The following is a 14484-nucleotide window of genomic DNA, read 5'->3' on the forward strand; positions in this document are numbered from 1 at the left end:
TAGCCATCACAAAGTCCTGACCTCAATCCTATAGAAAATGTGTGGGCAGAACTGAAAAAGCATGTGCAAGCAAGGAGGCCTACAATCCTGATTCAGTTACACCAGCTCTGTCAGGAGGAATGGGCCAAAAGGCTACCCGAAACGTTTGACCCAAGTTAAACAATTTAAAGGCAATGCTACCAAATACTAATTGAGTATATGTCAACTTTTGACCCACTCGGAATGTGATGAAAGAAATAAAAGCTGAAATAAATCATTCTCTCTACTATTATCACAGTGGTGATCCGAACTGACCTAAGACAGGGATTTTTACTAGGATTAAATGTCAGCTATTGTGAAAAACTGAGTTTAAATGTATTTGGCTAAGGTGCATGTAAACTTCCGACTTCAACTGTATCCTGAGGCTGCAATTATTGTAGCTGGGGTTTTTAACGAAGCAAATTTAATGAAAAGGCTATCTAAATTCAACCAGCATATCGACTGTAGCGCTGGAGAAACACTGGACCATTGTTACTCTAACTTCCGCAATGTATACAAGACCCTCCTCCACCCTCTTTTTGGCTAATCTTACCACAACTCCATTTTATTCCTCCTTTCCTATAGGCAGAAACTCAAACAGGAAGTACCCGTGCTAAGGACTATTCAACACAGTTCTGACCAATCGGAATCCACGCTTCAAGATTGTTTTGATCACGCGGACTGGGATAGGTTCCGGGTAGCCTCAGAGAATGATATTGACATATACGCTGATTCGGGTGAGTGAGTTTATAAGGAAGTGTATAGCAGATGTTGTACCCACTGTGACTTAAAACCTACCCTAACCAGAAACCGTGAATAGATAGCAGCATTCGCCAAAACTGAAAGCGATTACCACCGCATTCAACCATGGCAAGGCGACTTGGAATATGGCAGAATACAAACAGAGTAGTCATTCCCTCAGCAAGGCAATCAAATAAGCAAAATGCCCGCTTTGAGGATAATACAGTGCCACCGACGCGGCCCGCTACTAAGGTCTGTGGGCCTCCTTTCTCTGTTTTTTATTTAATTTTTTATTTCACCTTTATTTAACCAGGTAGGCAAGTTGAGAACAAGTTCTAATTTACAATTGAGACCTGACCAAGATAAAGCAAAGCAGTTCGACACATACAACGACAGAGTTACACATGGAGTAAAACAAACATACAGTCATTAATACAGTATAAACAAGTCTATATACGATGTGAGCAAATGAGGTGAGATAAGGGAGGTAAAGGCAAAAAAGGCCATGGTGGCAAAGTAAATACAATATAGCAAGTAAAACTGGAATGGTAGATTTGCAATGGAAGAATGTGCAAAGTAGAAATAAAAATAATGGGGTGCAAAGGAGCAAAATAAATAAATATATTAAATACAGTTGGGAAATAGGTAGTTGTTTGGGCTAAATTATAGGTGGGCTATGTACAGGTGCAGTAACCTGTGAGCTGCTCTGACAGTTGGTGCTTAAAGCTAGTGAGGGAGATAAGTGTTTCCAGTTTCAGAGATTTTTGTAGTTCGTTCCAGTCATTGGCAGCAGAGAACTGGAAGGAGAGGCGGCCAAAGAAAGAATTGGTTTTGGGGGTGACTAGAGAGATATACCTGCTGGAGCGTGTGCTACAGGTGGAAGATGCTATGGTGACCAGCGAGCTGAGATAAGAAGGGACTTTACCTAGCAGGGTCTTGTAGATGACATGGAGCCAGTGGGTTTGGCGACGAGTATGTGGCCGACATGAGTAAGACATTAAAAAGTGTTAACCCTCGCAAGGCTGTCGGCCCAAACGGCATTCCTAGTTGTGTCCTCAGAGCATGCGCAGGCCAGCTTGCTGGTGTGTTTACGGACATATTCAATCTCTCGCTATCCCAGTCTGCTGTCCCCAAATGCTTCAAGATGGCCACCTTTGTTCCTGTACCCAAGAATGCAAAGGTAACTGAACTAAATGACTATCGCCCCATAGAACTTACTTCTGTCATCATAAAGTGCTTTGAGAGACTAGTCAAGGATCATATCACCTTCACCTTACCTGTCACCTTAGACCCACTTCAATTTGCTTACGGCCCCAACAGGTCCACAGACGATGCAATCGCCATCACACTGCACACTGCCCTATCCCATCTGGACAAGAGGAATACCTATGTTAGAATGTTGTTCATTGACTATAGCTCAGCATTCAACACCATTAGTACCATCCAAGCTCATCATTAAGCTTGAGGCTCTGGGTCTGAACCCCGCCCTGTGCAACTGGGTCCTGGACATCCTGACGGGCTGCCCCCAGGTGGTGAATGTAGGAAACAACATCTCCACTTCGCTGATCCTCAACACTGGGGCCCCACAAGGGTGCATGCTCAGCCCCCTCCTGTACTCCCTGTTCACCCATGACTGCGTGGCCATGCATGCCTCCAACTCAATCATCAAGTTAGCAGACAACACAACGGTAGTAGGCTTGATTACCAACAACGACGAGACAGCCTACAGGGAGGAGGTGATGGCTCTCGGAATGTGGTGTCAGGAAAATAACCTCTCACTCAACAAAACAAAGGAGATGATCGTGGACTTCAGGAAACAGCAAAGGGAGCACCCCCTTGTCCACAGACAGGTCAGCAGTGGAGAAGGTGGGAAGTTTTATGTTCCTCGGTGTGCATATCACTGACACACTGAAATGGTGCACCCACACAGACAGTGTGGTGAAGAAGGCGCAACAGCGCCTCTTCAACCTCAGGAGGCTGAAGAAATTTGGCTTGTCACCTAAAACTCTCAAACTTTTACAGATGCACAATTGAGAGCATCCGGTTGGGCTATATCACCGCCTGGTACGGCAACTGCACCCCCCCACAGCCTCAAGGCTCTCCAGAGGGTGGGGCAAACTACCAGCCCTCCAAGACACCTACATCACCCGACGTCACAGGAAGGCCAAAAGTATAATCAAGGACAACAACCACCCGAGCCACTGCCTGTTCACCCCGCTACCATCCAGAAGGCGAGGTCAGTACAGGTGCATCAAAGCTGGGACTGAGAGACTGAAAAACAGCTTCTATCTCAAGGCCATCAGACTCAAAGCCATCACTAGCACAGAGAGGCTGCTGGCTACATACATACTTGTAACCATTGGCCACTTTAATAAATGGAACACTAGTCACTTTAGTAATGTTTACATATCTTGCATTACTCATCTCATATGTATATACTGTATTCTATACTATCTATTACATCTTAGCCTATGCTGCACTGACATTGCTCATCAATTCAATTTCTTATTTAGATATGTGTGTATTAGGTATTTATTGTGGAATTGTTAGATATTGCTGCACTGTTGGAACTAGAAGCACAAGCATTTCGCTACACTCGCAATAACATCTGCTAACCATGTGTATGTGACAAATAATTGATTTGAGTTGATTTACTAAAGGACACCATTAAGAAGAAGATACTTGCTTGGGCCACGAAACACAAGCAATGGACATTAGAGCGGTGGAAATTTGTCCTTTGGTCTGATGAACCAAATTTGAGATTTTGGGTTCCAACCGCCGTGTTTTTGTGAGACGCAGAGTAGGTGAACGGATGATCTCCGCATGTGTGGTTCCTACCGTGAAGCATGGAGGAGGTGTGATGGTGTGGGGGTGCTTTGCTGGTGACACTGTCTGTGATTTATTTAGAATTCAAGGCCCACTTAACCAGCAAGGCTACCACAGAATTCTGTAGCGATACACCATCCCATCTGTTTTGCGCTTAGTGTGACTACCATTTGTTTTTCAGCAGTACAGTGACTCAAAATACACCTCCAGGCTGTGCAAAGGCTATTTGACAAAGGAGAGTGATGGAGTGGTGCATTAGATGACCTGGCCTCCACAATCTCCCAATCCAATTGAGATGGTTTGGGATGATTGGACCGTAGAGTGAAGGAAAAGCAGCCAACAAGTCTTCAGCATACGTGGGAACTTCAAGACTGTCGAAAAATCATTCCTCATGAAGTTGGTTGGGAGAACACCAAGAGTGTGCAAAGGTGTCATCAAGGCAAAGGGTGGCTACTTTGAAGAATCTAAAATATATTTTGATTGTTTAAAACATTTTTAGTTACTACACGATTCTATGTGTTATTTCATGGTTCTGATGTCTTCACTATTATTCTACAATAAGAAAAACAAAAGAAAAACGCTGGAATGAGTAGGTGTGTCCAAACTTTTGACTGGTACTGTATATGCAAATGTATGTGGACACCCCTTCAAATGAGTGGATTCGGCTATTTCAGACACACCGTTGCTGACAAGTGTATAAATCGAGCACACAGCCCTATAATCGCCAAAGACAAACTTCGGCAGTAGAAGGCCCTTGCTGAAGAGCTCATTGACTTTCAACATGGCACCGTCATAGGACCTGTCCAACAAGTCAGTTCATCAAATTTCTGCCCTGCTAGAGCTGCTCCTGTCAACTGTAAGTGCTGTTATTGAGAAGTGGAAACGTCTTTGAGAAGTGAAACCTTTGTTCCCGGTTGCAACACTCATTACCGAGTTACAAACTGTCTCTGGAAGAAATGTCAGCACAAGAACTGTTTGTCGAGAGCTTCATGAAATTGGTTTCCATGACCGAGCAGCCGCACACAAGCCTAAGATCACCATGTGCAATGCCATCACGCTACACCATCTGGCAGTCTGATGGACAAATCTGGGTTTGGTGGATGCCAGAAGAATGCTACTTGCCCCAATGCATAGTGCCAACTGTAAAGTTAGGTTGAGGAGGAATAATGGTCTGGGGCTGTTTTTCATGGTTCGGGCTAGGCCCCTTAGTTCCATTGAAGGAACATCTTAACGCTACAGCATACAATTACATTCTAGATGATTCTGTGCTGATAACTTTGTGGCAACAGTTTGGAGAATGCCTTTTCTTGTTTCAACATGACAATGCACCCCGTATACAAAGCAAGGTCCATACAGAAATGGCTTGTCAAGATCAGTGTGGAAGAACTTGTCTGGCCTGCACAGAGCCCTGACTTCAACCCAATCGAACACCTTTGGGATAAATTGGAACGCCGACTGAGAGCCAGGCCTAATCACCCAACATCCGTGCCTGACCTCACTAATGCTCTTGTGGCTGAATGGAAGCAAGTCCCCGCAGCAATGTTCCAATTTTGGAATGAGATGTTCGACGAGCAGATGTCCACATACTTTTGGTCATGTAGGTTATTAACACAAGAAAAGCTGGGCATCTAGAAATCCTGTTCTGAGCCAATGCATTCTAACGGTCAATAAATACATTTAATATAAAGTGCCTTAAGACAGTATTCACACCTCTTTGTTATGGCAAGCCTAAAATGTGCTTAACAAATCACATAATAAGTTGCACGAACTGCAATAATCGTGTTTAACATGATTTGTTAATGACTAACTAATCTCTGTACGCCACACATAATTATCTGCAAGGTCCCTCAGTCGAGCAGTGAATTTCAAACACAGATTCAACTACAAAGACCAGGAAGGTTTTCCAATGCCTCGCAAAGAAGGGCACCTATTGGTAGATGGGTAAAAATGTAAAAAGCAGACACTTAATATCCGTTTGAGCATGGTGATGTTATTACTGTCACGTTGGATGGTGTGTCAATACACCCAGTCACTACAAAGATACCGGCGTCCTTCCTAATTCAGTTGCTGGAGAGGAAAGAAACCGCTCAGGGATTTCTCCATGAGGTCAATGGTGACGTTGAAACAGTTACAGAGTTTAATGGCTGTGATAGGAGAAAACTGAGTTTGGATCAACAACGTTGTAGCTACTGCACAATACTAACCTAAATGACAGAGTGAAAAGAAGGAAGCCTGTACAGAATAAAACAAATATTCCTAAACATGAATCCTGTTTGAAGGCCAGCATCCTGGAGTCGCATCTTCACTGTTGACGTTGAGACTGGTGTTTTGCGGGTCCTATTTAATGAAGCTGCCAGTTGAGGACTTGTGAAGCTTCTGTTTCTCAAACTAGACCCTCTAATGTACTTGTCCTCTTGCTCAGTTGTGCACCGGGGCCTCCCACTCCTCTTTCTATTCTGGTTAGAGACAGTTTGCACTGTTCTGTGAAGGGAGTAGTACACAGCGTTGTACGAGATCTTCAGTTTCTTGGCAATTTCTTGCATGGAATAGCCTTCATTTCTCAGAACAAGAATGGACTGACGAGTTTCAGGAGGAATTCTTTCTTTCTGGCCATTTTGAGCCTGTAATCAAACCCACAAATGCTGATGCTCCAGATACTCAACTAGTCTAAAGAAGGCCAGTTTTATTGCGTATTTAATCACAACAACAGTTTTCAGCTGTGCTAACATAATTACAAAAGGATTTTCTTACAAAAGGATTTTCTAATGAGCCTTTTAAAATGATAAACTTGGATTAGCTAACACAAAGTGCCATTGGAACATAGGAGTGATGGTTGCTGATAATGGGCCTCTGTACGCCTATGATGTTATTTTAATGGACAAAAAATGTATTTATTCTATTTCAAAAACAAAGACATTTCTAAGTGACCACAAACTTTTGAACGGTAGTGTATGTATTGGAATGTGTCATCCATAGGGTATGGAATATGATGGGGGAGGGGGAGAACTCAGAGGAAAATTACACCGTTACCATGGAATCTGGGGAATACCCCCCCACCCCTTTTCAGGCCTCCATCTCCCCTTTCTCAGCTAGCCTTGCTCCCTTATCGATATCCCTCACTGTAATCCTGCTCAGTAAATCATTCCTTAATTTATTCACACACATTTGCATATATTTTTTATTCAGCTTTTCTTAAAACCAGATTAAAAGGCTCTGTCTTGGAGTGTTGATAAAGGAATCATACAGTGCCCAGAGGGACGATTCCCTTCCTGCAGTGGTACATCCCTTCCCACCATACTACACTCCAAATGAGCAAGGAGAGCTCTCTCTCTCACTGTCTCTTTCTCTCTCTCCCTGTGTCTTTCTCTCCATCCCTCATGGCACAGTGGTTATATCGACAAGGGCCATGATTTATATTCAGGTCTGCCAATCTGAAATAACGTTGTGTGTGGTCTAGGAGACTATTAACAACTGTGAAACAGCATTCTAAACCCTTAAACTTCTGACAATACATGAGAGCAATGAAGCATTCATTCTGACTCTCTCCAGATGGAGATGGTGTATGAGCACTGGTCACTCCCACAGTGAGCAATAACTACAGCTCACTCCCTCCAATGCTCCGATCCCTCACCACATTGCTGTTGAGTTTCACATTCTAGACCAAGCAACTGGAGAGTGGATAAAAACGTTTATTACCCTGCTGCACTCAAGATTAAATAGGTCTGTCAGAAGTAACAGTGGTGCTACACACAATGTCCATTGTGCTGGCTAAAGTCAGGTCAGATAACTCTGGTCTGCAGCACTGGTCTGTCCCAGGTACATTATATCACTGAACTGGGTAATGGAACGAAAAAATAAGTGTGCTCTGTTCTGTCAGGTTAGGCTATAGACTGGCCTTGGTTTTCCTCTCTTTAAAATCAGATAAACCCGTAAGTAATGAGGTTGTGTATGCGTTACCGAGTGCTACTTGAGGGCATGCACCCCCCCATTTTATGTCAATCAATGTTTTACCACATTGCCACCCACTATAGGATAACATGTATAATACCTAGCAGTTTCTCAAACAGGCAATCCATTTGTAAAAAGGGAATGTTTGTCTCATTCAGAAAACAGCAAGAAAACTAGGCCAGCGCATCATTAGCTCATTAGCACAGTAAGTTGGAAGCTAGCATTTTATTAAAAAGGGACTAAGGCATGTCAAAGAGGTAATAATCAGACCCCAGTCTCATATACAGTGCCTTGCGAAAGTATTCAGCCCCCTTGAACTTTGCGACCTTTTGCCACATTTCAGGGTTCAAACATAAAGATATAAAACTGTATTTTTTTGTGAAGAATCAACAACAAGTGGGACACAATCATGAAGTGGAACGACATTTATTGGATATTTCAAACTTTTTTAACAAATCAAAAACTGAAAAATTGGGCGTGCAAAATTATTCAGCCCCTTTACTTTCAGTGCAGCAAACTCTCTCCAGAAGTTCAGTGAGGATCTCTGAATGATCCAATGTTGACCTAAATGACTAATGATGATAAATACAATCCACCTGTGTGCAATCAAGTCTCCGTATAAATGCACCTGCACTTTGATAGTCTCAGAGGTCCGTTAAAAGCGCAGAGAGCATCATGAAGAACAAGGAACACACCAGGCAGGTCCGAGATACTGTTGTGAAGAAGTTTAAAGCCGGATTTGGATACAAAAAGATTTCCCAAGCTTTAAACATCCCAAGGAGCACTGTGCAAGCGATAATATTGAAATGGAAGGAGTATCAGACCACTGCAAATCTACCAAGACCTGGCCGTCCCTCTAAACTTTCAGCTCATACAAGGAGAAGACTGATCAGAGATGCAGCCAAGAGGCCCATGTTCACTCTGGATGAACTGCAGAGATCTACAGCTGAGGTGGGAGACTCTGTCCATAGGACAACAATCAGTCGTATATTGCACAAATCTGGCTTTTATGGAAGAGTGGCAAGAAGAAAGCCATTTCTTAAAGATATCCATAAAAAGTGTTTAAAGTTTGCCACAAGCCACCTGGGAGACACACCAAACATGTGGAAGAAGGTGCTCTGGTCAGATGAAACCAAAATTGAACTTTTTGGCAACAATGCAAAACGTTATGTTTGGCGTAAAAGCAACACAGCTCATCACCCTGAACACACCATCCCCACTGTCAAACATGGTGGTGGCAGCATCATGGTTTGGGCCTGCTTTTCTTCAGCAGGGACAGGGAAGATGGTTAAAATTGATGGGAAGATGGATGGAGTCAAATACAGGACCATTCTGGATGAAAACCTGATGGAGTCTGCAAAAGACCTGAGACTGGGACGGAGATTTGTCTTCCAACAAGACAATGATCCAAAACATAAAGCAAAATCTACAATGGAATGGTTCAAAAATAAACATATCCAGGTGTTAGAATGGCCAAGTCAAAGTCCAGACCTGAATCCAATCGAGAATCTGTGGAAAGAACTGAAAACTGCTGTTCACAAATGCTCTCCATCCAACCTCACTGAGCTCGAGCTGTTTTGCAAGGAGGAATGGGAAACAATTTCAGTCTCTCGATGTGCAAAACTGATAGAGACATACCCCAAGCGACTTACAGCTGTAATCGCAGCAAAAGGTGGCGCTACAAAGTATTAACTTAAGGGGGCTGAATAATTTTGCACACCCAATTTTTCAGTTTTTGATTTGTTAAAAAAGTTTGAAATATCCAATAAATGTCGTTCCACTTCATGATTGTGTCCCACTTGTTGTTGATTCTTCACAAAAAAGTACAGTTTTATATCTTTATGTTTGAAGCCTGAAATGTGGCAAAAGGTCGCAAAGTTCAAGGGGGCCGAATACTTTCGCAAGGCACTGTATGTGTGACCTGGGTGCCGGAGAGGAGGAGGAAATTACTGGAATGATTCCGTTTTTGCAGGGGATGGATTTGCATGAAGAAACATTGCATAATACACATACAGTAATGGTACCATATCCGTATCAAAATGCCATACAAAAAGGAATTTCAAATGTGGATGGCGAACTCCAGCACCGCTGTACATGCTTTTGTAAAAAACAATACTCTCGACACTATCTTTCTATTCTTGATTGTATTCTGAGCTGATGGCTCACTTTCAGTAATGTTCACAGCACTAAGAGAAATCCTGCTGAGAGTACGGTGGGTCAAAAGGTTCAGTCTTCTCTCCCACTTTAAGAATACCCATTGGGCTACCAATGTGCCCCTATTGAGCTTTGGGCGCACGGGCGCAGATGCAGCCCCACACCAATCAGACCGTCCAGCTGACAGGTGAAGCCTGCTCGAATCCTGTTTGTCAGTGCAAATGATGGCTCTCGACGCTAACAAGATTAATGGTGGAAAAGGAATCATTAAATTTGCTCTGATCCCTCAAGCATCAATAAGGCAGAAGACATTCGGAGGTAGGTTACGGGTGTCTTGGTTCAGAATCAGAGCAGGAGCTGCCAGTGCACTGCTGCAGTAGGACCCTAGGAGCGAGCGGAGGCCCGGGGAGCTGCACTGATGCTCAGTTAGACACACCAGACCAGATGTATTTTTCATCAGAGCCATCAGACCTATGATTGTCCCTGTGTGAACTGCCATCTCTCCATTTTACTCATACTGTCAGCTCTACAGGCCACTGCCTCCACATCTCATACAGTCATGCTGCTGAGGGAGAGATTTATAAATATATATATTAAGAGAATCTATTTCAAGAACCAGATGGAGAAACTTTGGCCTCTTTAATCAAAGAAAAATTATGAAAGGGTCATAAGAGCATAATACCATTTGGCATTTGGAGAGTATGCTTGTCGCAGACTACACAAACTGTAAATAAACATTTGAGTCTTTTCGATTTTGGTGAAGTATTATATTTGATATAAAGACGTTAGCTATACTGCAGGAAACAGTCCAGATAGTTTAGCAATTGTTTATATGGAAGCATAAGGCCATGCCAACAATATGAACAGACTGTGTGTTTGCCCTAAGGTTGCAGTGTAAAAGAACCCCCCCCATGGGAGACACTTAAAATACATATTTTGAACTGAAGCACTGAATCTGACTACGGTACATTGATAGCAAAAAATAAATGACATGCACTCATGCTCTTCATGCATGGAGACGAAAAGCAACTTTTAGACATGATTGAAATGGGAAATACATTTGAGATAACCTTGTTGGCTGCTTTCTGCTGGAGAGGAGTTGGATATGAGATGCCAATGATTCCCTGTGCATGCGGGGAAATTCAGAATGGAGATGTGTCCATGGGGGGTTGTGTGGAGTAGAGAGGGATGGAGCAGCGAGTCCTCCACAGTGTCACTGCTGTACAGTGCTCCCCTACTAGGCTCTCAGGCATAAAGATGCTACTTACTGCGCTGGCTGTGCCATCAGTGTCTGTTAGCCTCTGATGCAGGTCAAACCAAACTGTCTGCAATAAGAACCAAAACACAAGAACCACAATTGCATTAGCGTTAACCCTAAGCAGCACTGGAACAGGGGAACAGAGGAACCCTACTCTGCACTGCATAAACCCATTTGGGCAGGTTTTTCACCTCACATTTGTTATTTGCAACTACAGAAAAAAATGTGATTTTCATCCAGTGATTTCCTCTCTAGACTGTCACAGCAGAATGAGGACTTGCTTTCATACTGTTCTGATGACTGACCCCGTCTCTCTCTCTCTCTCTAGAATCTTCACAGTAGCCACCAGTTGCATTGATGACTGCTTGGAAACATTCTTGGAATTCTCTCAACCAGCTTCATGAGGTAGTCACCTGGAATGCATTTCAATTAGCAGGTGTGCCTTGTTAAAAGTCCATATTATGGCAAGAACTGGTCAGAAGAGACTGCGCGAATCAGGCCTTCTTGGTTGAATTACTGCAAAGAAACCACTACTAAAGGACACCAATAATAAGAAGAGACTTCCTTGGGCCAAGAAACACGAGCAATGGACATGAGAGCAGTGGAAATCTGTTCTTTGGTCTGATGAGTCCAAATGTGAGATTTTGGGTTCCAACTGCTGTGTCTTTGTGAGACGCAGAGTAAGTGAACGGATGATGTCTGCTTGTGTGGTTCCCACCGTGAAGCAGGAGGTGTGATGGTGTGGGGGTGCTTTGCTGGTGACACTGTCAGTGATTTATTTAGAATTCAAGGAACACTTAACCAGCATGTCTACCACAACATTCTGCAGCGATACACCATCCCATCAGGTTTGTGCTTATTGGGACTATAATTTGTTTTTCAACAGGACAATGACCCAACACACCTCCAGGCTGTGTAAGGGCTATTTGACCAAGAAGGAGAGTGACGGAGTGCTGCATCAGATGACCTGGCCTCCACAATCACCCAACCTCAACCCATTTGAGATAGTTTGGGATGAGTTGGACCGCAGAGTGAATGAAAAGCAGCCAACAAGTGCTCAGCATATGTGGGAACTCCTTCAAGACTGTTGGAAAATCATTCCAGATGAAGCTGGTTGAGAGAATGCCAAGAGTGTGCAAAGCTGTCATCAAGTCAAAGGGTGGCTACTTTGAAGAATCTAAAATCTATTTAGATTTCTTTAATACTTTTTTGGTTACTATATGATTCCATATGTGTTATTTCATAGTTTTGATGTCTTCACTATTATTCTACATTGTAGAAAATAGTAAAAAAGAAAGAAAAATCCTTGAATGAGTAGGTGTGTCCAAACTTTTGACTGGTGCTGTTATATATATTTTTGTGTGTCAGATGACAAAATTGAGAAAAATATCAAGAAATTCAACAATACACTCCTGGAATACATAAACACATAATCACTGTATTGCTCATAAACCATGAGCAATATATTCATCTGGTTAGGAAGTGAATACAAACTGCAGTAATTAAGGTAGTCATGAATTATACTTTTATTGCTGCTTTATGACCCCTTTATTACAGTTAACAATGGAGTTCCCTTCAAACCGTCAAACTACACCCCCGCCCCTATAATGGATTGTCGCTGTAATGAGAGAAAGGCTTGCTTTCTATTTGAACAGACATCTGACTTTGAATTGAATAATGTGACATGCTATATCGTTTAGCAAGCTAATATACTCACATAACTGTAGAGGAAAATGTTACACTGCAGAGGGTAGTTATCACAAAGGATAATGTGGAAGGGCCTTTAAGATAAAATTGCATGTGTAGACACTACATTTAATATTGCATGTGTTGACATTAGCGATCAAGAGCTCAAACAAGTAATCACAGAGATCTTAATCAGAGATGTAAAGCCCAGAAAAGGCACCACTGTATTGGAGAACTATATTTCCCATCTCCCAGTCTTAAATCCAATCCAAAGTAGTGATAGGAGAACATGGGCTGGATCAACTGAGTCAAGTAACAATGGCATGAGCAATGCAGTCACTCTGTGTCCTATTATTCTGAAGTCTACAGCAGGCCGCATATGGACCACAACTATTGAAAACTGAGAAAATGTCACATTCTGTGGTGTTTCTGAAGTTACTCTCTGCTTTCCGGTGGGAGTGGAGTGAAACACTGTATTGTATAGCAGAATCCTTCCCACAAATGTCTTACTGAGTGCATAATGGTGCATGATGACTCAACGCAGATGTGTCTCAATGTGAGTTTGAGATCCTGGAATTTTCTTTCATACAGAACCAAATACTGTAGCAATACGAGGGCTGCTTGTGGAAGAAAGCGGGCTGGTGCTCCAGTTGCCACGGTAATTGAGACCTTTATAATGACACAATGGGAAAAGGAAATTATGCTTCTTGAAGCAGCAGGCAAGCATTCTAGACAAGAGCACATCTGGGATGGGCCTGAGGTCACCTCTGGGTAAAATCATCCTGCTGATAATATACAATGACTAGATGGGACATGGCTATGAAAATCAGGGCCTTCAGTGTGTGCAAATTAGGCACATTGTTTAGGACTAGCAATTTAAAGCATATGTCTGCTTGTATGAGAAATCAAACCAAAAAAGTACATTCACTTGTATAAGATTGGCTTTTTCCGTATGGAGATAGCACACAGAGATAGCTGAGGGAATTACTACTTTGATCTCATGAGGCAGTAGACAACTCAATTTGTGCGATGCATGTTTGTCATAACTGCATCCAGTAAACAAAATTCTCGCTCTGTTCTAAACCATTTTGTAATAATTGTTTTCACACCCGGGAATTTGAACAGTCCCTCTCCTATAACATGGATAATAAGCACTTGTGGCAAACAGCCCCGCCCACTGCTAATACATATTTCCTGTGAGGGAACGTTTGTCTGCTCCCACCACAAACGTACAGTACAGCTTCAGGATCGCGCCTAGCACTGTGACTCAGAGGGTCTGCCTGGGAAGACTCAGAAATCCTCCCATTTAGGAATCTTTACTGGGATCTGACAGCTCCTTCCCTGTTCTCTAAGGGGTGCTTCATCGAGCGTGGAATAAACCCGTTCAGCTATTCTTAGCTGCAATAAGAACTTGCCTGCCTGCCAGAGACAACAGAATTAACTGGGGACTCCATTAGTCTACCATGCTCACTGCCTACAAGACATGGGCAATGGGGAGAGACAAAGAGCAGAGCAGAGAGAGATGGATAGATAAAGAAAGAAAGAAAGAACAGAGAATGAGAGAGAGAGAGAGGGAGACAGAGAGAGCATGAGGAAAAGAGTAGGGGGAGGGCGAGCTAGTGAGTGAGAGGGAGAAGAAAGCTAGTGAGTGAGAGGGAGGGAGGGATAGGTGAAATAAATAGCTAAACATATTGCAATAGTTCGTCAAGGCTCAATAATTCCTTCCTTTGTCTTTCACATCCCCCACTGGGGGAGAAAGAGCAGTAATAACCAGAGGAGAGATTACTGGGTTTACAGTAATGCTTTCCCCAACACAACCTGAATCTCATCTCAGGTCCCTGTGTTTCTCTCAG

The 14484-nt window shown here is 43.0% G+C and overlaps 1 protein-coding gene across 2 annotated transcripts in view; it reads right to left on the bottom strand.

Annotated features, from left to right (window-relative positions):
• LOC109889337 (N-terminal EF-hand calcium-binding protein 2-like) overlaps positions 1–14484 on the bottom strand; it is a 122341-nt gene that overhangs the window by 13633 nt on the left and 94224 nt on the right. Inside the window, exon 9 of one of the 2 annotated variants that reach the window (XM_020480697.2) lies at positions 10956–11012. The exons of the other annotated variant lie outside the window; for it this stretch is intronic. Within the exon in view, the coding sequence (XP_020336286.1) occupies positions 10956–11012 (57 nt within the window). The remainder of the gene's footprint in view (positions 1–10955; positions 11013–14484) is intronic. 2 annotated transcript variants of the gene reach the window in all.

This window comes from Oncorhynchus kisutch, linkage group LG4 (assembly GCF_002021735.2).
Source record: "Oncorhynchus kisutch isolate 150728-3 linkage group LG4, Okis_V2, whole genome shotgun sequence".
Lineage (NCBI taxonomy): Eukaryota > Metazoa > Chordata > Actinopteri > Salmoniformes > Salmonidae > Oncorhynchus > Oncorhynchus kisutch.